Source organism: Pezoporus wallicus, unplaced genomic scaffold (assembly GCF_028554395.1).
Source record: "Pezoporus wallicus isolate ANWC-B61680 ecotype Strahan unplaced genomic scaffold, APGP_CSIRO_Pwel_v1 contig_3058, whole genome shotgun sequence".
Taxonomy (NCBI): domain Eukaryota; kingdom Metazoa; phylum Chordata; class Aves; order Psittaciformes; family Psittacidae; genus Pezoporus; species Pezoporus wallicus.
This window is the reverse complement of record NW_026641153.1, coordinates 3,609,189-3,633,091: the sequence shown is the minus strand read 5'-3', so window position 1 is coordinate 3,633,091 and position 23,903 is coordinate 3,609,189. Positions and strand designations below refer to the sequence as shown.

Genomic DNA, 23,903 nt, shown 5'->3' with positions numbered 1-23,903 from the left:
CAGAGAGTCTGGAGTGATGTGTACAAGCCTAGAAATTTTTCCTTTTTTTTTTTTTTGTTTTGTTCTTCTTCCCTGAAAATTCTATTCATGGAAACAAACAAATAAATCACAGATGCAGAAGCTGTAAAACAGAGATGGTTTTATATATCAGCCATGTTCATAAAACCAAAGGCTGCAGCTCTGGAATTTCAAACGTTGGCCTTGTTAGTGTTAAAGCCAATTGCAAAACTCCAAGAATGCAAATGGATATAAAATTAAAATGCTGGCACACATTTATTTCTAAACAGAAGATACAAGTTATATTGCTTTTTACTCCTCAGCAAAGACCATTATCTAACAGAGAGAGAAATATAGATGCCTTAAGGGGCTTATACATCTTTGGCACTTTGTTTGACACGGGGAAGATCTCATGTACTTAAGAGATCTAACAGCTTCATCTGTCTAACAACATTTGTCCAGATGTTTCTATATCCATACTGAGCCTTCTGACAGCATCCTCGTGCATTTTAAGAATGACAAACATCATATTCAAAATGGACAGTAAAACATGCCTGTGTAAATTTAGTGCATTTCTTTCCTTAGTTAAATGACTGAAACATCTGTCATTTTATATTGTCAGTTAAATGGTATTTCAGTCCTTTTCATCCTTTAATAACTATAGTAGTGTTTATCTTCTTTGCTGCATTTTGATAGTTGAAAGACTTCAGTGAAATGGCGTGCTGAAATACGGCATTTTTCTAGGTTATTTTAAATAGCAGTTCGCATTGTGAACAATTACTTGGAGCTATGCAGCTTCACAGTCTTGATAACATGAAATAATTACATGCTACAAGGAACTCTGGCTCCTCTGAAACTGAGGTATGCATCTTAAGCACCTGAAGACTTTTGGTTTCTTTTTTCTTCTTTTCTTCTCAAGATGTTGGAACAGTTCTTAAAGTGGTTTCAATTCCTAAGGAGACTTGGCATGAATTAGAAGAAGTCTTGCTGGAAGAAATGACAGTCTTTCGGGTAAGTGCAGCTCAATTTCAAGTGTCAGGTTATAGATTTCTCTGTGGACAGCTGCAAACTAAACTTCTTGCAGTCTAGCCAAGGAATACCCTGGCATACTCCTCTAATTAGCTTGTCATTTAGCGAGCCAGGCACTAGTCAAAATAAACCTTGAAACTTCCAGTGCTAGCTGGAGTTTAATGATAAAAGACATAGCATTCTGGGCTCTTGTTTCGTGATTTTAAAAGTAAATTAGTATCTCTGAATCTTAGAGCTGTTACATGCTGTAGTTAAATATGTATCTGTGCAAGTCTGGGAATAATGCCTGTCTGTTTTCTCCCAGGGTTATGCAATACATAAATTTCATAGTTGCATCAACTCTTTAACACTATTCAGACTATGAGCATAATGTAACTAGGAAGATAATTTAAGAAAAACAGTGATCTGCACATATTTCTTATGCCTAATAATCTGGGAAACACAGGGTTTGTGTTTCCATGGCTTTAGGGTCTCATTTTCATGGTTTGACACAAGACACTATAAACACCCCCTAATCTTTAGTACCTTTTTGTGAAAATCAATCTCTTCCATTTTTCCTGTCTGAGCCGCCTAAAAAATAAGGCATCCCATAGGCACTCCTGCAAGTTGAGGCTGAGTAAACCTTTCAAACACTTTCCAGACAGAACCCAGGGATCTCTTGTTTTTTTTGTACACAGCAACGAATAATTTATATTCCCCGCGTTACTTTTTTTTGCCATTTTATGGCACCATTTCACAGGCTCCAGGCTTTTGGGGGGTTGATACCTAGCTGGGAATATGAGGTTAATCTGACAATGTGAAGACAATGCTTGCATGCTTGGATTGTCCCATGTCCTGTGGTCTCACTCTAGATGTTCTGACCAGGACTTTGCCTCCAGCCTGCCCCAGGGGCCCAGCCACCATGTCCTCATCACACTCATTTGCCATTCCTTGACCCTTAGTTTCTGAACAGACACAACATACCTAAACAGAGCTTGTATATCTTTTTATTATTTTTTTCAATATTATTTTTATTATGGGCAGTCTTGCCTTAACTGACATCAATCTCATACAGAAAACACTGGTTTGGGTGCCAGATACCACTGAAAAATAGGTATCTGTTTCTGCAAACCATGGGGGGTTTGAGGACAGAAATGTCGTTTTTTTTCTTCCTGATTGTTGCTGGGTTTAGGGCTTTTTGTTGTTGTTTTTTTAACAGAAAAATAAAGTAGAAACTATGAGGAGATAATGAGACAAATAATTTGTGGCTCCCAGCTTTGTTTCTTTTCTTATATATTCAAAAGTTATTACATTAATGCAGGATAATTTGGCAGTTGTTGGTAATGTATGAGTCTCTTCCCTCAATCAAGTAGAATTGCCAAGCTAAAGGAGATCAGAGAAGTCTAAAAGTGAAAGAAAGAAAATAAATGGAGTGAAAGTTTTATTTCAGAAAGCCTTTACAGAAGTAGCATGGTTAATGACAAACTCAAATCTGGTATTTTACTTTACATGTGTATTTATCCATTACACAAAAAGATTTTGGTGTTCTGATTTACTTGAATGCTCATTTATTTCCTTTGGCATGTATTTAAGCCTTAAAGAGGGCATTAATATACTTCAGTGGAATAAGCAGCATTTGTGTGCATAAGACATGGATCTTTCAATAGGGAATTTGCAACAGATTTTACATGTACCTTAAGCAAATGTAAATTTTCCTTATTTACTAAAGTGTTTATGTGCATCATGAACAATGTGTTTTGATGCTTAAACTGCAATGTGCTGAATACAATACCTTTATAATTCCACAAAACAGTCTTCCATATTGGTTACATTGATAACAAATGCCTATTTTAACCCCATTTGTGCCATATTTCTCTGAACAGCTGAGCAAACAAATGAGTTCAATTTTCCTTCAAATGTTACACTTAATTGATGCTTTCTAATATAAGTTCTATTAACTCATTTGTAAAGGCAAGTCCACATGCTTAACATCCACTGACCCATATCAAATTCTCTCAGGATAAGCAAGCTGAAAGCTACACAAGTGTAAAAGATTAATAAGGACTTTATTAATGTACATAACCAAAAGTATGATGTGTGGGATTAATAGCAGATTTTTAGATAAAGTTCATACAGTGTTGACATGCACACTTTGTAACCGAATTATGCCACTTTTACTCTCAGGATTAAAATCCATTCAAGCAGCTAAAGGGACTAAAGGGTGTGACAGTCTTTTAATCGAATCTAAATATACTCATTTTGTTAAATATTTCCTACAGCTTCTCATATAAGAAAGTAGGTACTGGTTTGACAGCTGCGTGCTAAGATAATTAAGTGTAGACTTAGCTCAGAGAACAATAACTCTCCTAGTGACCCATTTGGTTGATTAAATAATGGGTGTTCCAGGGTGCAAATAACCTCTTGCCTGCTTTGGTTTTGTGCTCTGCAAATACAAGTAACTTCTTGGTACGTGAATGGTGTGGTCCAGTCAATAGGATTATACCTGTGACAAAGGCTTGCTCTGGTGAATAAAATTTTGTACAAGCGGGTTTTTCACCTTGATATGGTTAAAACGTGTTGCTTTTTTCAGTTTTACCACTTTTAATATATAGTATCTATGTATTTTGTTACAACCACTATTGATTTCATGTTACCTGGCAGGTTCTTTAAATGTAGTTTTAATACAAAGTGTAGCAATTAATTTCAAGATGTGAAATTAGTAACAAAATAATCATAATGAAACTGTAATAATCATGGAAAATGGTCTGTCCACAATCAACAAAGCAATCAAAGATGCACCTGGATATGTACATGCATACTAATTCACTTAGAGCTAGAAAATATTCCACTGCCAAAGACAACAAGAAACACTGTTACTAAGGAGTGTCTAGTTTAATTTCAGTTTCTAGGTTAGGCAAATAGTATTCTAGCAGAATTGTTATGTTTATAAAGCTCATTTTATATTTTAACTCTTTTTTTTCATTTCCCCCTAGGAACCCACTATTATTTCAGCAATGAAGATTTCCACAAAACAGGTACTATGTGCACAAACTTTAAATCACTTTTAAATATTTATTGGTCTCTGTCTTTTAGAGACAGTAACTTGGCAGTGAGTAGAGACATATTAATTACAGCAGCCGCATCACATCCCTTTACATAAACATCACTAGTTTCTCAGGAAAATGTGACATGCAGAGAAAGTCTCGTTCAGGTTACTTACTGGTAAGGTGGAAACTAAACACAAACTAACCAGCTGTCTGGATGCTCTCGATTAAAAAAATAAGTTCCACATTATGGAATGTTCTCATGACAGAAAAATTGTTCAGGAGTGGCCAGAATTGGTCCCTTGTTTTAATGGGACTAATTCTGGTCTTTGTATCAATAGTCTCATACAAAATGCAGATAGTGGAAGCAAAGACTGGAAATGAGATGTTCTCCTGTCTTTTGTCCTATGCCTGTTACATTCCTCTGGGTTCACCATTCAGCTTTAACAATGAGGGTAGATCTGATTTAGTCCAGATTTTCCATGGTCTTTCCATTCAGTGACATGGTTAAGATAGGGGTTCCTGACTCCAGAATTTATATTTCCTACTTTCTGTTGAGTGCACTAGTAACTAACTTCTGAAAGAAATGTGTTATAGCCTTCGTTGTAGACTAGATCATAACAAAAATGAACTGGACTTCTTGATGGATGGAAGTGCAGTTTTGTCAGATTTACGGTAAAAGTGATTTCTGAGCAATTATAAGCAATTATTCTTAGACTTGTTTGTGAAGCAGCTGTTGAGTTATGTAGACATGCAAAGAACAGTGAGTTGCAGTCCAGGAGTGAAGTGGGTATTAGGGGCCTATCTTCCAGTTCTGCCTAGAATTAGGTAGAGCGATTCCAGCCACTGTCACTTCCTGTCTCAGAAGTCTTAGACATAAAATTTAGTGTCAAGTTTAACACAATAAAACTTTGGCATCCTTTTTCATATTTGTGCTGATTTAGAGCCTAATTCAGCAAATACAAGCGACTTGTTGACACTCATTAATTTCATCATTAAATTTGTTGCCAGTAAAGAAGAGATTTGGTATTACTTTGAGGGCTGGGGCACTAAAAATTGTGTATGTTGTAAATAAGGTTTAGTTAATTCTTCTACCTCATGCTATACATTATTAAACAGAAGTTGAATTCATTTGTAACAGACAGAGCCCAATATTAGGTTTGAAATGCTGCATATTTAACTCAGAAACCACTGTGTTTAGAAAAATTGTCTGAAAACATTCATGTATTTGACAGAAAACATTTTGTTTTGGGACACTTTTCTAACACAGTTTACCACCTGAAACAACAAAAATGGCAGGACAAAAACATGTATTGTTGAATACTGGGATATTTAAAAACAAGCCTGTCAAGATGTATATATGTTCACATCATACCAAAATGCTCTGCTTTGGATTATTTTTATAAGTGCATTCCCTTAAAACAGCCAGTCATATTTAATAATGGACTATGCATTTTCACACAACTTCTTTAAAGCAGCATTAGTTATTCAGGAGAGATGACATTTTTTCCTGTATCTTTTGAAAACAAATTTATACTGCTAAAATTGTCTAAAGCTAAAAAAGAGCATAAAACACAAGATATTCAGGCAGAGTTAAGCTCATGAAAATTCAACCAGCCTTAGGCTAAAAATGACAGAATCATGATACATTATGACAAGCTTTTGGCACTGTCTCTGTATCAAATAAGTATATGGCAACATGTTTCCATTTTATATTTCTGATTTTAAAATACTGTAGTTTTATAATGCAAACATTTTACTCGTTGTGTTCTGATAAGTAGGGCTTTTTTCATATAAACAGTATGATAATTCTATGCATTGTAGAAAGCAGGAGGATGAAATACAAACAGTAAAACCAGCATGTCCTACTGAATAACTTTAAAGCAATCACTTCATTTGGTTTTGTTCACTAACAGTTCTTTAATGGTACTGGGAGTTTCTCCTCTTTTTTGAATGTTCTACTATGCTGGTTATTCAAAGGTACCTATTTTGCCATTGTGCCAATGCGATATGTTAGAAATGACGCTTCATCTTAAATACCAAAATCTAAAAATTCTTCAGGAGTGGGACTTAGCTTAAGTTTTAAATTATATAAAACTGTGTGAGAATTTGACCTTTGAGTGAGAGTGACTTTGAGCAAAGAAATCTAGGCTTTATGTGCAAGACTAAGCCTCGATGCAGTCTTTCTCAATTCTACTGCCTTTAACTCGCAGGAATTATATTCCTCCTAATTGTGTTCAGAGTTCTAGGCTTGTGTAACCTTATCACTTAAACAACTTATGCATGGTTAGCAATAGAAATAGACCTTCAGAGGACAGCATCCCAGAGCCACCGTAACACCCTGCAGCTGCCTAAATTCACAGTTCTGAGTGAGTCAGGCTTGCCAGGAGCACCTGGCTACCATTCAGTCCTGAGCCTGTCAAGTGGGGGTCCATGGTATAAAAGTACCGAAGCAAGCAAGGGTCAGGCCTGGCTTTCAAAGTGACTTCTTTTTGAGGAAACTCTTATCTCTTTCTCAAGGTCAGGACTGTGATCCTCTTTTTCAAAAAACTATTGGATTTCTGGAAAGCTGAGGGGGGGTGGAAAACTAAGAGATCCTTGGCTGATACAGGCCAGATTCTTGATTAGTGAAGTGCTATGAAGAGCTTTTTTAATTCCTCCATAAGATTCTCAAAGGCAAGGCAGAGACCTTCAGAAAAGCCTTCCTGACTACTTCTACAGTATTTTTCACAAAGTACTGAATTTTATTCAGAGATGGCCATTTCTGTCCGTAGTGAGCATATACAAAGGACCAGCTCAGATTGATTTGTCACTTAAACAGCCCCCTGAACTATTCTGCATCAGTTACTTTTCAAGACATAAAATTAAGTTAAACAGGATTTGAATCTTATGCTCCCTAAAATTCCATTTAAAATTCTGATATTTTTCTTTTTAAGGAGTACATTTTTCATCTCTCTCTTTTTTTTTTTCAATTCCAAATGGAAAATTTTGTTTATCTCTTTGACTTCTAGAGAAAGGCTCCATTTTGGGCAGCACCATGGAGCAAACAGAAACCACTGGGTTGCTTAAAACATTAGTCTCCTCTCCCACAGCTTTTCTGGAGTTCTGATACTTCTGCAAGACTTTTTAAAGGACAGCTTTCCCACACACACACTCCGCTTTGATCTGATAATCAGCTGATGTATTAAACTAACAACCTCTTGAGAAAGACTGTTTGCACAACAGGCATTTTGACTGTATGGCAAATTCTTTGATGCAAATCATTCTGTTACTGTTTTCTGAATTTCATACTGCCTGGATTCATATTATTAGTGTCGGCAATAACAATCACCAGCTGGAGTCTAAAACTGGGATCAGAAGAGCAGCAAAGAGGGCAGCAGCCTTCAGGCTGTGCAGCACCTGAAACTCATGCTGTAGTTCACTGGCTGAACTTTATGAACCTATCTACAAGGAACAGAGTCTTGAAGTAACCCTATTTTGGCCTCCCAGGTTTTTTTTTCCTTGTGTGTTTCTGGTCATTCTTTAATTCTAAAGACATTTATTAGAAATCAGGGAGGCTTTTTTTGACAAAATTAAATTGGTTACAAAGGTATGTAGGAAACCCTTGCACAATTCTTCTTTATTTTCCCACGTGCTTTCTCTGGGTTGATTTTTATATTTGCTGCACCACACATTGCTACATGCCTATAGAGATATTAATGCCCCAATTACATAGGGCTCAGATCGATACCATCTGGACATTTAAGATACTTAACTGAAGCTCTCATTTAACCTACACTGCTTCCATAATCAGTAAAGAGAAAAGGCATCCCTTGAGAAATGGTCAGGTCATCTAAGATTTGAATTGTTGCTCATTTTTACTGCAGAACGTACCCCTAAGCTGGGTACTTGATTAAGTGACTTAAGTTAGAGAGAATCAGCTTATCATGTCTGCTGCCTGTCATCTGCTTCTCAAGGATACAATACTATCTGGGGACTGGTATGTACAATCAAGGCTTTGTGTAGAGCTCTGTGTGGTCAGAGATTTTTGCCCAGGGAATGTGGGTTTACAACCAAGCTATGGCACTGTAATAGATGGAAGCAGCTGCTTAGAAAGGACTTAGTTTTTAATTTACCAGTAAATTCTCCTTTGGGTACTGTCTTTGTCATATTTTCCTTGAGAAAATACTGGTGTTTACGTAAATGCATGGGACATCTCTGTTAAATTCATGCGTCTGTATAAATTGCAAACTTTTGTCTCTGAAAGAAGTAAACCCAACACCTTTTATAAGTGTTTTTGGTTTTACTGTCTCCTGCTATCCAGTGCTCATCGTTTCTAGTAGGGAGGTGAGCTCAGCCAACTTCCATCCCTGAATTCCTTGGAAATAGTACCTCTGGATCATCACAGTGCAGAAGATTAAGAATTTTGATAATATTTCTTGAAATCCTATTTTCACACCATGTTTTTCAAGAAAGGAAAACAAATACAAATGTGTATTTTTCCTGGTGGGACTGCTTGGATTGGGACCATAAAAAGAAATGTACGAATTACTCCACCGTGGGTGCTGTGTGACAAAGTGTAAGATTTTGATAGCAGAGTGTCAGTGTTTCCAAAACAGATGGATTATGCCATTTAATTTTTGTTTATTTATATTGTTTTCCCAATTGTTGCCTCTCAGAGGGAACTAAATATTTACTTACTACACTCACACTTGTTTTCTTTGTGAATTAGTGCCAAGCTGAAATATCTCTGTTTGGACTTCCATGTGAGATCAGTAGTTCAGTTTCCTTATGTCCCTTTGAAAACCAGCTTCTCCAATGGACCACGTGAATTTGGTATCAGAGAGGAAATTGAGAGAAAGAAGATAATCTGTTGTGATGGCATACAAAGCTGTAGTTCATTTTGCATGTATGTTTTTTTATTTACTTCATGGCTTCTCTCTGCATTTGAGCTACATCTTACTCTCACCACATTTTAATCAAAAATAAATTAAGCCATTTCCCCTGGTCAAAGTTAAGCTTCAATTAGAGTATTTGACCTATAGAAAAGAGTATAAAGCATCACAATTGCCAGACATGCAAAGAAGTGCATGCGTGGCAGCACTTCTAAGCTGAAATATCTTAGCATCAGTCTGACATAATTTACTTCAGTTTTCTCACACGAATCAAAGTCATATATAGGAAATTTATGTTAAAGTTGTTTTTCTTTAAATTCAAAAGCATATTCTCCATTGTGTTCTGTCACTGATTGTAGTGCTTTTCTAAGGCAGGGATCTGAATACAAAAGAAAAAATGAAAGAGTACTTTACTGTTTGCTATTGTTTGGAGAAGCTACCAAGAGCTTCATACAAAAATCAGCTTTTTTTCTATTTATTTTCTTTTATCCTGTGGATGATTCTCTTATTCATTTAGTGTATGTCAGGATCGAGATCCTTTATTGTAACTGTAATGGTCCTAGCATCTAATATTTTTATGCTTTTCTACGAAAAAGCTGGAAATTTGCTATTCTTAATTTTTTAATTTTTTTAATTTTTTAAAATTTTTATAACAGCAACAGCTCTACATTGGCTCAGCCACTGGAGTTTCACAGCTTCCTTTACACCGCTGTGATGTGTATGGAAAAGCATGTGCTGAATGTTGCCTTGCGAGAGACCCTTACTGTGCCTGGGATGGTTCATCTTGCTCACGTTACTTCCCCACTGCTAAGAGGTAGGAACCCTTTCGGATGTCTGCATGGTTTGCTATTTGTTTTAACTGATGGTCTCAATATGACCAGAGGGCTTTGGAGATTTTTCATGGGACGGTTAACTGGAGCTCTTTCTTTTCCAAAGAAAACATAATTGTGGGAGATACAAACAATATGAAGTCTTGGTTGATTTAAAGAGAACACTACTACTTCTTGGGTTGGTTTAAAAAGCTGTTGTAAGAAAACATTGAGAAGGGAGTCGTCTCTGAAATGGATTCATGACTTTGTATTCAGTAATAAACAGCAAAAAGAAAAAATTTTCTCTAACACTAGGACTGATAGCTCAAGTAAATTATCCTGCATTTTCATGAATTCTAATTCAAAGGAAATACTTATAAAGTGTTAGGACATGAGTGGAAGGTTATTTTTCTAGTGGTACGTGACATTATTGTTATTATTCAAAAGTATAACTTGTTGATGTGTGTCTAAGTGCTGCAAGATTAGAACAACTGCTATTTTAGATTCACTCTGCACTCAGACTTTGAAGTGCAAAGGTTAAGGTAAGACTGCATAAGTGAAAAATATAATTGTAATAAAAAAATTTAGAAGTCCTATTTACCTGATTTGAAGATTTCAATTAATATTTTCTTTGCCTGCCCTTATCTCCAAAATTCTTTATCTCAGAGTATATAAGGTGATTACTGAACAGCTCTTAGCTACTGAGGTAGAAATTAGGAATAACTGAATACATGGATACTCACTTGCAAATCAGAACAGACATTAATGTAATGTGTTTCCCATAATAAATTGGCTAAAATTATAAAGAAGTATTCACATAAAATCAAATGTGCCAAACATCTTCCACTTATGAAGAAACAAGGAATCCAAGGGTTTGTATACGTAAAGGTTTATATACATAAAATTAATGGTAGCAAATACTTAGTTGAGAATGTCAGGACTCCAAATTCCAGGTTTGGATTGGTTGCTGCAGGAGATGAATTGTGGTAAAGGGTGGGAAGTAGCATTTTTTGTCACAGACTTTTCAGATGGAGGGGATTAAAATTTCAAGGTTTGCATTACAATGTATCCTAAACAAATACTGTAGACAAAAGAAAAAGCTGCTTATGGAACATCAGGTTCTATTTTTGCACCCGGAAGCAGAGTTAATCTGAGACAAGCTTTTGAGAAATTCTTTAGAAAAGAATTAAAAAGGAGAAACTAAATCCATCCCAAAAGAAGAGCTGGTCAGATTTTCTCAGCTGCATGGGCTAAATGCAGATTTGTAGTGGGACTACGGCAGTTTTTCTGGAGGAGAGGAGGGCAAACAAAAGGAGAGTCTAAGAGATTGATTTTGTCTGAATGTTTTAAGGGTTAGAAGTCAATATGCTTAAGTACTGCCTCTGAGTCGAAGGAGACGGTAAGGTCAGGAATCACCGAATCACTCTTCTCTGCTACTTCCCATCTAATCTTTACCTCCTAACTTCATCCTCTCAGCATTCACTAGCACCCATTCCTGCTCCCAGCCCATCTCAAGACCCATAGAGCACATCATCCTGCCATTCATCACTTACACTGACAGAAGAAATAGGGCTCTTTGTCTTTTCCTTATCCATCTCTGCAACCTATTGAGCAGCAGAGGAGCTCAGTGTTGCTATCATGGGTAAAGGGACTGGGCCCTTTTCTTACAGGGATTAAGGGGCAGGGTTACTGGGACTCAACTGGGTTGCACAATTCCAGGAAAATCTTGGGGTGCAGAATTTACACATCTTGAGGCCGCTGTGAAAGAAAAAGGCTGGGATCCTGACAACATGCTCAGAAAAAGCTGATGCCCCTCCTTAGAGAACCCCATTTTACCCTCGGCAACAGCAGAAAAAAGGTCTCATACTGGGAGAGAAGATCCTCTGTTTACCTGATACCTGCTGTACCCACTGCCTGAAGGCAGGTTTGAATGCATCTATGACAAAATCAGCATTACTGGAAACAGCTTAAATGTCAACATTTTCCTAATAATGAATCCTTGTAATTTTAGGCTCCAGAAATATTGAGAAAGTTGAGTCCTGAGGCAATTGCACAGATGCTTTACTAATAGTTGGTTCTGGGGTTTTGCTTTTTATTTTTCCCCTTTCTTTTTTAAAAAAGGAGATTTTATGAGTTATGATTTTAATTTACTTTTCTTTCTTTGTGTATTTTACAAGCCTAAATGACAGTTCAGAGCTCCTGTAGTGTGACCACTTAACTTTACCCCATGCAGATGTGTTCTGGTTCATATTTCATAAATCACTGTGTTGATACAATGGTGAAATATGCGACATTTTCCTGAGATTCTAATCTCTTCCAAACTCCATTGACAGTAGTATGAGTCTTTGCACATCTTTTCTACAAATGACATCCTATAAATATGCTGTGTTTCAAAATTGAGGAAGGAGTAACAAAGTTTTATGTTTTCTTATGTCTTGGGTCTATTTTTATTCATTGGTAATGTGAAGATGATATGTGAAATTAGGATTAGTACATTTTTTAATCATGCTTCAATTAACAGCAGATTCCCTTGTTCTGAAGCATGCTAAGATATCCTAATACATAATTTTAATAATGTTTTATTCAGAAAGATGTCTTAAAATGCACATTCTGACTTTTTTTTTTTGCTTTAAAAAAACCCTGTTGCCATACTTCACATAACTGATTTCGGGTTTAACTTTTCAGTACTTTTCAGTAGAAAAAAAGTACGATTAAAATCTTTCAGCCAAGAGGAGTATGCTGTGTAGTTGAGGGGGCCTCTGTGAGAACTCTCAGTACGTGATGATGCTCGGCTGTTAGTGAGTCTGCAAATCGGGCTAGTGAACAGAAGAGAGACGATCTCTGTGCTGCAGAACAATGGCTTTTTAAAAATGTGGGTTGTTGTCACAAGGGAGTGACCAATAGTGCTTTTTACAAGGCTACTTGACTTTTGCATATCCGTTGCTGGATACCATAATCTGAAATCACAGCATTGTTCAGCAGCCTAATCCTCTTTGTTCTCCTCCAATTTTGCAAGCCCTCAGGCTTTCTCCGATTCCTAAAGTAAAGTGCTCACACTTGAAACACATCTTTGTTTGCCTTGGTCTTTTTTTTTTTTTAATATGAAACGCTTTTCTCTGGCTCAGCTGAATTTTGTGTCACAGCTATTTAAATAAAAATAGGAGCAGACAAAGAGACAATAAAACATGCAAAGTAATACTGTATTAAAAGGCATCCTTCTGCTAATTACAACATTTTTTTGGCCCAGATCAATATGTTTTCCAAAAGAGCCAGTGGAAATCAAAGTGGGGAAATAATATACTATGTTAAATGGACATACAATAAAAACTAGAATCCAGATTCAAGCTACAAAAGGGAATAAATGACATTTCAAAATCTTCCTATCCAAGTGTTCTGTTTATTCTAAAGACAAAGCTATTTGCAAAAGTTTTAGAAAAGGTTTTATCAGAAAATTTTCAGTGAGCTATGTAGTGGCTGAAATGATCTATGTATTTTAATTTAGATTTTGTAGAAAATACAGCACTTTGACATGTTTTTCAAAGCCATCCTTCCTAACATTTGTCTAAAAGATGTCATGATGCTTATTCTGTGCTTGCAGAAAAGCTCTAGTTTCTTCATGATTGATGAATGATGCATTGATGCATGTTCAACTGTATTGTTAATACTTTGATCCTTTAGTTCCTGTATCTGTGAATTAAGTAATGATTTTGTAATCAATATTGCCAACATAGTTAAAATAAACTTTGTAGGCTCAGTGCAAGAGATATGCATTTACCAGTTTCTGAAGAATTTACTTTCAATTGTAAAGGCTGATTCTACAAACCGTGATAACGCATTGAATATAGGAGGAACAACATGATTTGCTTGCTAGTGCTGTTTAGGTGTACTTGTGACCTGTGTAATTTCATATATATTCCATTTGTTGCTCTTTAGTTGTGGCAAATGTGAATGCTGACCACTGAGGAGGTAACTAACAGTTTTCAACTATGATATTTACAGACGTACTAGACGACAAGACATCCGAAATGGGGACCCACTTACCCACTGCTCAGACCTGCAGCATCATGGTGAGTTATGGGTAGTACTAAAGTACAACTATTTGTATGTAATTTAGAGACTGTGCAAAATAAAGTAGGAAGCACATGAATGATCTGTGAAATTATCTTGAACATCTGCAAAAGATGAATATAATACATCATTATCCCAATTTAAATTGTTTACAATGGCCTGGGTCAGACAGTAAACACTGAGTGGGAGGGTGGAGTGTGTTGTTTGTTTTTCCTCAGATTAACAGGTTTAAGCATTTTATTTTTTTCTTCTTTGCTCACCTGATAATAGCATACCATCAGGCTAGGCATATTATGTCAGAAAAGAGTCACATCTCCTTCAGAACAGCAAGAAGTATGTACAAGTTGCTTCACATAGTTTGTATAGGATGATAATCAAACACATAATTAAGTACCTTGGCTAAATATGCAATGGTCTTTGTTGTAGGAGCCACACTAGAAGCCCTTAAGAGCAGCCTATTCCTTGTAGGAGGCCTGTCCCATATGCTTTCAGCGTGGATTTTCTTTGACATCTTCTAGTTTTGTTTTTTGTTGACTGCTTAATTTTCACAGTGCATTGACCAGATCTTCCTTTCTTGAATGTTTGGCTAATTAACTTCTTACAGTTTCTAATTTGTTGCCAAACTTGTCAGAAGATCTTCACTCAGAAAGTGAAAAATGTCCATTTTGCTCTAAGTGAAGAGAACACTTAGGCAATGCTTCCCTCTGCTGGAAAAAAAAAATGATTACTTGCATTTGTGGTACATTTCTAATAACAGTTAAACCACTGGACATATTTCAGCAAAAATGAAGAAGAGGTGGCTGAAAAAATAGAGATATTTCAAAATCCTTGTGTCTTTCTAGTCCTTGTAATAGCAAGAATGATATATAGTCCAAAGTTGTACATTTGTGTCAGCTATGATTCACTACTACTTTCAGTAATAGGTTTTTTTTGTCTTCCTTTTAATCATTTGAAACTCATAGCCTAACATTACTATAGCTTCTCCTTTTACTTCTTGATTGTCAAACTCAGGTCAAGCTACTCAAAGGGGTAAAAGGATTGTAAAAGTGCATGAACAGACAATGATCAATATGTAGTCATCACGTTTTGAGAACTCATGAATGTAAAACTAGTTTAGATTTTAACTAGTCAATGTGGACTAGCAGAAAATTCACAAATTTCCAGTTGCATGATATCTAGTAATGCTCATACAGTGCGCATGAGACCATGCATGCACTGGGGCTGAGATGACATGTTCAAGTCCCCAATAGGAAAATTTCATCAGGCACTAAATGTGGATTTTATTACCCACAGAAGCATATTTTAGCTTTCCCTTTTTACTATCTGGACATTTTACTCATGAGCTACCATGTGGCTGGGTTTTTTTTTAATGGTTTCCTGGCCTTGCTAGCTGTGCTTTATACAACTGTAGGTCTGTTCTTTATCTTCATAGACAAGGAAAGGATTTCAAAACACTTGTTTTTTGCATCTTCCCATATTTGGTAAACATATTTGTCTGAAAAGATATCTTCTATCCAAAGGAAAGAGAGTAATCCACCACAGTTATTTCATGACAACCATTATGAGAACTCAAGGTCAGGAAAAAGCTATTACATGCTAAAAGCCCAATCACAAGGAACTTCCATACAGCTTTGTCAAAATGAGCAGAGCAATTATGAGACAAGGTATCACTGGAAATTTTACTTACCAGTGAAATGAAGACAGGTTGATTAGAGGAATCAGTAACCTTCCAACATACTGAGGGAATGCAGTTCTAGGTCCTAGACTTGAAGGATGCACTGTCAACATACTTAAAGGAATGTTTTAAACTGTTCTTGAGTGAAATTTTCTCTAAATCAATCCTTAGTTGTAAATCTATAAAATTTTCTGTATTTACTTGTCACTTACACATGAACATGTATTGTACAGACAGCTGCGTGACCCATAAACTTCCTATGCCAGTTTATGCTGAGGTTTTTTGTTCGTTATGACTATTGGTTTCCTGGACAACAGATGAAGAATTGGGTTTGTCTATAGCCAAAAAATAAGCTCCAGTAGTCATTTACTACTTTTCTACGCGTTCCTTTGGAGCAACTGCCAGTCGATTCTCCATGTGAACTAGGAAAAATGAGAAAAAATGATGACCTCTTAATGTATATTTCAAGACATTGCAGGAACTTAATTCAATATCAGTCTGAAGCAGTAGTGCTTTTAATAACTCTTAGGTAGCTCTTTCAGTTGTCCTTTTATACAAATTATAAATAGTGTTAAATTACTACACACTGACATTAGAGGGAGCTGAGGATCCTTAGCTGCATAGATGCTAGGGCAGACACCTATATGTCAACTAAAGACCAATTTTTTTTAAAAGCGTAACATATTAGTGATATCAAGAAATGGATTGATTTTTTTTTTTTTTTTAAGAATTTGTAAAAAAAGAGGCACTTTTTATTTTAGGTGATTTATCTTAGGGCAAGCTCAAAGAATAACTGAATTTAACTGTATAGTGACATTCATTCATCTGTAAAGCAATCTTTGTATAAGTAGCCTTTCATACTTCTTCGGTTATGTCAGAAATTATGCATTTAAAGGATATTTATCAGGGTAGTAAACTGATACCGCTGGTGGGTTCATTTGGGGAATTGCAACTCTCAGACAGGATTTTGGGTTGAATTTCATAACCAGCTTCGTGACTTCTATAATTTTCTAAGTCCTCCAGCTGCTCTTCTGAACTTCCGAGACTTTCATTCTTTCTTCTAGCCTCTTCAGTGTCTCCCTCAGTCCCAGAGCTGTGCTCTGCTCCTGTGATTATTCCATCACTCTGCTTTCTTTCTTGCACTCCCCGTGCTCAATATCGCATTAACTTTATAGACATTTCTGGATCTGCCTTCTGTTCCCTTAAGTCATGGAAATGAAATTTAAAGGACCTCTTAAATCCTGTCTCATTACATGACTGTCACCCATACTATCTCTTCTGAAGCTGTGAGAAAATTTAGAGGGGGCTTATGCCACTTTCCATGGTGACACCTAACACACTAAAATGCCATGGACCAGTTCCAAGAAAACACTCAGAAATTTGAAATAGCATCAGAGAATCCACCTTCAAGGTAACTTCCATGAAAACTTGTGACTAGCTTCTTGGAAGGTACCTGAATATTCCTGCCGAAACTTCTATAGATACCTAATAATATGCTACCGTTCATGGGCAGTAGGACCTTTGCTAAAGCAATGCCTATTTTTGTCCTTTCTACTGATATTTACGATCTAGAAGACTGTCTCCTTGGATCTAATGAGACCAGTGTTACATGCGCTGTGCTCCTGTATAACTTACTTGGACTGTGCTGTGCTCAGGAAAATAGTCAAGTGGTGTTTAAAGGTTTTAAACCTGTTTAAAACTTAAACAGGGGAAGTTTATATTGGATATAAGGAGGAAGTTCTTTACTGTAAGGGTGGTGAGGCACTGGAATGGGTTGTCCAGGGAAGTTGTGAATACTCCATCCCTGACAGTGTTCTAGGCCAGGGTGGACAGAGCCTTGGGTGACATTGTTTAGTTGAGGTGTCCCTGCCCATGCAGGGGGGTTGTAACTAGATGATCTTAAGGTCCTTTCCAACCATAACTATTCTATGATTCTATGGTGCTGCAAGCTACTTAATGAATAACCTGCTGGTTAAATCAGCTATTCAGGATGTAGGAGACTGACTTGATAGCTCTTCTTCCAATGCAAGTATCCAAACTATCAGATTGCTTCTTTTGAAGCTGGGCATTCTGCAACCATAATTCATAGAGCCTGGGAGAGAGGAACTGAAAGAGAGCATGCATCCTAGGGTGAAATCCCTGTATTTCCATCTTTTATTGTAGAAACTTGTAAATCTCTTTTTCACACAAACACATAACTGAAGCAGTAACATATGTGTCCCAGTCTATAAAAGGGGATATTTCCTACTGAATATCATATGCTGCAGCCCTGCATGTGCTCTCTGTTGTAGATCCCAGTTCAGATAGCAAGCGGCTTATTCTTGACTATGTGAGGAACTTTGGCTGCCTGCTCAGCCATGTGAATTTTCTTCCTGAATTAGAGTGCCTAAATTGAAACAGAAAAGTCAGGACATCAGTCAGCCATTCACAGTATTGATTCTGGACCCATGATGAGTTATCAACCAATAATTTCCATTTCCAGTCTTTATCTTGTTGCTTCTAGTTATATTCAGTTAACATCTTACACAGTTTGAGTTTCTTTGTTTCACTGACACAGACTCACCTATGTTCTATCTCAGACCTTACCACTGGTATCCCCACTACATTCTCTTGCAGCTGCGTTACCCTTCTCTTGATTCTTTGCTTCCTAATTCACTCCTCCATTGCTCGCAATCTTCCTGGCCCAAAGCTGCACTGACATTCTTCACAGGGATTGGTTTCCGAGAGATGTCATAAATGTTGTTTCACTTAGCTGTTTATATAGCACCCCATGTACTTGCTGGAAAGGTTCAGAATCCAGCAGAGGAAAGCAAGCTAACCCACTCCCTATTTTTGCATTGTTAATAGGCCATTTGATGTTTCCTTACTGAGAACTGGGCAAGCACCAGCTCCTCTTCTGTCCCCCATCCCTTCTCCGATCCTCTTTCAGGGCTGCAAGTCATTATGGAAAGACATGTGATTGTTCAACATAAAGCAGGAGCTCAATTTTGTTTTTACCTTTGGCTCAGTCATCTAGCAAACAGCCTGTGTTTGCTAAACAATGTGGCCAATGCAATAAAGACAGTGAAAGCAAATAAAACTTGACAAAGGATTTCTTTAAAAGGATTTTAATTAGACATCACTTTGCAGTTAAAGCATATCAAAAGAAGTTCCTTAAAGATTGTCAGTGCTAAAGATCAAAAGTGGAAAATGGAAAGAATGACAAATAATGGCAAAGAGACAGGAAACTCCGTGAGATCAACAAAATGTTAAATAGCTTACCAACCCCTTCCTCCCCATTTACTCTCTAGGATTATTGTACTATTGCCACTTAAGTCCATAACAGGATTTTAAAGAGCTAAGGTGGAGAGTTGAAACATGATGCCTTACAGTCTCTGTGGTATTGGAGAAGAATCAAATGCCATATAAGTCCTATAGCTATGTGATATTTCCAGCCAGTTGATGAATATCTTGAAATATTGTTGCTACAAAAGGAAGTAATTTATTTAACTTTCTTTTTCCCCTCCCATAATGTCTGGTTTATTAAGGTCATTACATTTCTATAAATTATATTGGTATGAGAGGAAATAATTAATTGAAGATCATTTCCCCCAAAACATTATTCCTGGTCATTAACAGCTTCAGCAAACTGCAGTGCTGTATAATCTAAACACATTATACTGCTTTTAAATAGCCTCATGTTTTATTACTTTGCTCTAAAGTATTATGATCATAGAGCCCAGGAGGCATCATTACAAACATTCTGCAACTACACTCTTTGAGTTTTCTTACTGCGTGCAGTTTGCTATTAAAAATTCTTGTCATGTCCTGGATGTTTTCCTTGAGAAATAATAATGAGGTTTACACAAAATTTCACAATGAAACTGAGATGTTAACAGATGTTGGGATTTAGAATACAAAAAATAATTAAAAAAAAATATAATTACCAGGGATCCTTACAAAGAGTTGATGTTGATGGAGATTTTCCAAATGGCATACTGATAGGGGGAAGTTTTCCTGTTAAAGTTTCTATCTTTAAATACCTTAAGGAAGCCCAATTTCTAAACACACATTCACTTAGCAATACAGATTTGTGTTCCCTGGTTTAATTTCTTTTTTTTTAATTTGCTTTACAGATAACCCAAGTGGTCAGACCCTGGAGGAAAAGATTATTTATGGCGTAGAGAACAGCAGCACTTTTCTTGAGTGCAGTCCAAAGTCTCAGCGTGCTGCAGTCTACTGGCAATTCCAGAGGCAAAATGATGACCGCAAAGAAGAGGTATTGTTGCAAAAATAAAGAGAAGCATCTAGTCCTCTTCACACATATCTTAGGAGAATAATCTTTTCTGGTGGGTAGGGAGATCAAGTTAGGAAATAAGACTTTTTTTGTTATATTAAAGTATTTGCAAATATGCCCAAACAACTCTGAAGCTGTTTGTTGGGGCTTTTTTTCAAGCATGTACTAAATCCTGAGTTACATTAGCAGCTTTAGGTAATTTTGCTGTTTGCTTTGTTTGCATAAGTAGTAAATTATTTTGAATTTATTCTTGGTGGTGACAGCAGCAAACAGGTTTGTGCCTTTTCTGTCTGCAGCAACCTGAGCACACAAAGAATGAAATTATAGTGTAGATATTAATTAATTCAGGAAAATAAAGTATTTTGGACAGCTACTTGTTTGAATATTAAAATTTTGAGATTTAATCCTTATAGTTTCTTTGTAAATTCTCCACTTACGCAGAAGCCATGTCTATGCACAAGGCCTTTTGTAGTAACGAACAGTAGGAAGACATAAAACCTTTCTTACAAATATATCTAGGTTTAACTAAAAGGTAATAATAAACATGGCTTCAATAATAGAGCCAAATGCATCCATGTTGACTGCTGATTACAGGCTTGAATCTTTTGTAATCTTAACAGCAAATCCATCTGACAGAGTTGATACAGATCTTCAGCAGCACTAGGGATTTAGGAGTAAATTCTTAATCCCTCAAACTCTTTGCAGTACATCAGTAGTCTTTCCAGTGTATTTGAGACTTCCGTAACTACACATGGCTGGCAAGGAGTTTCCTTTGGTGATTTTTTGCCACGTTTTACCAGCTGAAAGGAGCAGTACTAAGATACTAGCATGGTTAGAGGATAATGTTGCACGTCTGCGAAAGATAACTATTGAAATTACCTCTTTTTTCCAATACAGATAAAAGTGGATGATCGCATGATCCGGACAGAACAGGGCCTATTACTACGAAGTCTTCAACAGAGAGATTCTGGTACCTATTTTTGTCATGCTGTGGAGCATGGCTTCATGCAAACTTTGCTCAAAGTGACCCTGGAAGTAATTGATACCGATCACCTGGAAGAGCTGCTCCATAAAGAAGAAGATGGTGATGCTTCCAAGACCAAGGATGCTACCAATAGCATGACCCCCAGTCAAAAGATCTGGTATAGAGACTTCATGCAGTTAATCAATCACCCCAATCTCAACACAATGGATGAGTTCTGTGAGCAGGTTTGGAAAAGAGACCGCAAACAACGCCGGCAAAGGCCTGCCAATGCGCAGGTGAATACAAATAAGTGGAAGCACCTACAAGAGAATAAAAAAGGTAGGAACAGGAGGACCCATGAATTTGAGAGGGCACCACGGAGTGTCTGAGCTGCATTACCTCTAGGAACCTTATCCAAGTAGAAACTTGTATAGACAGATAACTGGAAAAAAAATGCAATATTCATGAACTTTTTCATGGCATTATTTGGATGTTTACAAGAGTGGAAAGTCCAAACAATTTCCACCAAGTTTAAATAAAATCCATTTCTTACTTTCCTAGTAAGTAAGCCCTTCCTTGCTACTCTGATTCTAAGACCAGAAAGATCAGAGTTTCAAGGATGATAACTCACGGGGACCTAGCTTACTGCTCAGAAAGTTCTGCAAGTGTTCAGCAGGCAAGTTTTACTTTCTCTTTTGCCTGAGATATAAACAAAATGCTGTATTTCATGCTGTCATCTTAAAGAAAAGAAGAGCAAACCCCACCTTTCATCATCAGCACTACCATTTCTAGACTTATACATAAAACTGCATGAACTCATTAAGCTGATGAACATCTAAACACATGATTGGACACAAGGATTTTGTTCTTGTTTTGTCTACCAGTTCTCCTGTTTATATGTACTAGAAGAGGAAAAACAATACTGAATGAAATTGTTTGTGGAAATCTGAACAGAATAAGCCATCCATCATCTGGAAGAACAAAATAATGTGGAGTACACTGGCCTACTACTGATGACTTCTTTGAGCTTTGATCTAAAGATGTATTTTATTAAAACTATAATTTAAGTGTACCATGGAAAATATGCAGCAAACATTAGTTCTTTTCTAAAATAGATTAGACTTTTTGTCTTAGAAATATTGTACTTTCTAATTACTGGTTCAGAGGAAAAAAAAAAAGGACATCTTCCAACTATGAGCTGCTTTACTCTTTTGTTTGGAAAATCTTCCAGGGGAGCTAGTCACAGTGCAGTTAACCTCCTCCCCTCTCAGTAATCTGTATGACAGGTAACTTCAAAACAATTTTAAAACTAAGCTATTTTAACATGGAAGTCGCTATATAGCATTTAAGTCTTCTGCATTCTTTTTTTTTCGAAGTATTGTATTTTAAATGATTCAACTTGTAAAATGCCTTGCTATTAATTGAACCAATGAAAAGGAGAGCATTGATTTTTGGTTGTACATTTTTTTTTTTACTAAAAGAAGCAAATAGCATTAAAATACCCTCCACTAATTATACTCTTGCTTTCTTGGTTCATAAATATTTGTGAATGCTAATATTTAAATATTGTGGCTCATAGACTGTCATATATCCATGAGCAAAGCTCACATTCAGTTTAAGGAGTAATTTTTTCCCAGCTCAGTGGTAGAAATTTCTACATTACTGTGCTCTATTCTTTATGTGTGCCAGATCACCCAAATGCTAAGAACCAGCACTAGGCCACATAAATAATAACCTCAAAACCAGCTCTCTGTTTTAGATCTAAGGGACAGTTTCATCTGTGGGCAAAGTCTGCTGCAGTAGTAAATTGGTGAAGTTCAGCTAAAGGACTAGTTTATACTAACAGATAATTTGGTCCTGCACTTCTGTCTTATTCTATATACAGGAGAGCAAGAGGGTAAAACAGACAATGTACTTGCACCATAAATGTCAGCTTAGGGTTATAAGTAGTGGATATATTCACCTCAGCACAGATGTGCCTTTGGTCCCCAGTTCTATGGTGTCCAGTTCTTTTGAGATCATCTTTCTCCAACCTCCCATATTTTATCTTGGTAGAGTCCATAAATGACATAATTTCAAGTAATGTCATTGTGGGGAGAATTACTAGAACCAAGTCCTTAGTTTGCTAAAGGAGCTTTTATATAAAAATGTGTCTGTATTGATGACTGATCTGCTTTGTTGTTATTCACTCCAGATTATTTAATTTATCAATCACTACACTATCAGTCTAATCGGATATAACACAACTGCTGTGACAGCTTCTCTCACAACACATCCCAGTCTACTTGCCACTTACTAATTCAAGTATCCTTCTGATGAATCCTTGGCTTCTTGACTCCTTAGTGATTGGATTTTCATTAACGTCTCAGTCACTTTAGTCCCCTTTGAATCTTTTGCAGGAGATGAACTTGCAAGCTTTTTTTGTTGTTCAATACTTTAGCAAAAAAAACCCAAAATCATTGAATAAACCAAGGCAAGTCTGTGAAGCCATGATTTAGGAAAGCACATGGAAATTTAGTTTTAAAGCAACTTTAAGTCTCTCTTATGTTTAACTTGACTCCTGTGAACTTTAACTATTAAATTCCCATGCTTTCATGATGTGCTGAGTAGGGATGAATTAAAACAGTTCAGCTATGGGCTTTCCTGTACAGAGTATTAATTTTACAACTCACCTTATGATTAATTTCTGAGCATTGTTGTCAGTTGACTTATTCAATTGTAATCACCAGACACTCTTAGCCTTTTGTGTAGATCTGTTGTGTACCATCAAGTCATCAAACCATCCTTGTTACAAAAGGAAACAGTTTTAAAACGAACCTCAGAGAATTCAGTGTGAAAATACAGATGGATTTTAACAAACCCTAAATGCCTTTGTTTCCTTTTTTACATATTAATGGATTGCTGTCTAACTTTTTTTTTTTCTCTACCATGCTCATAGCAACTGGCTCTATAGCAACTTGCTGCAAAAAATCAAACCAAACCCAACCTATTCCACTATCCCTGACAAAAAAACGGATTCAGTTAAGTCAGAATTCTATTATATGTTTCTCTATGAAGAGAAAAACAATCTGTGGGAACAAAATTACAGAAGTTGCAATGTTTTATCGTAACCTAGCAGTCTAGTTGGTCAATCAATATAATCAGATCTTACAAACTTCAATTCTTACTGACGTATTATTGTTTATGTC

At 36.5% G+C, this 23,903-nt stretch overlaps 1 protein-coding gene across 2 annotated transcripts in view; it reads left to right on the top strand.

The window, feature by feature from the left end:
- Positions 1-21,466, top strand: part of SEMA3A (semaphorin 3A) — a 166,446-nt gene extending 144,980 nt beyond the window's left edge. For both annotated transcript variants that reach the window (XM_057422430.1, XM_057422431.1), the window contains 6 exons: positions 917-1,008; positions 3,999-4,040; positions 9,580-9,737; positions 13,732-13,799; positions 19,591-19,733; positions 20,649-21,466. In XM_057422430.1, the coding sequence (XP_057278413.1) occupies positions 917-1,008; positions 3,999-4,040; positions 9,580-9,737; positions 13,732-13,799; positions 19,591-19,733; positions 20,649-21,104 (959 nt within the window). In that variant the 3' untranslated portion in view covers positions 21,105-21,466. The remainder of the gene's footprint in view (positions 1-916; positions 1,009-3,998; positions 4,041-9,579; positions 9,738-13,731; positions 13,800-19,590; positions 19,734-20,648) is intronic.
- Positions 21,467-23,903: the final 2,437 nt, after the last annotated feature.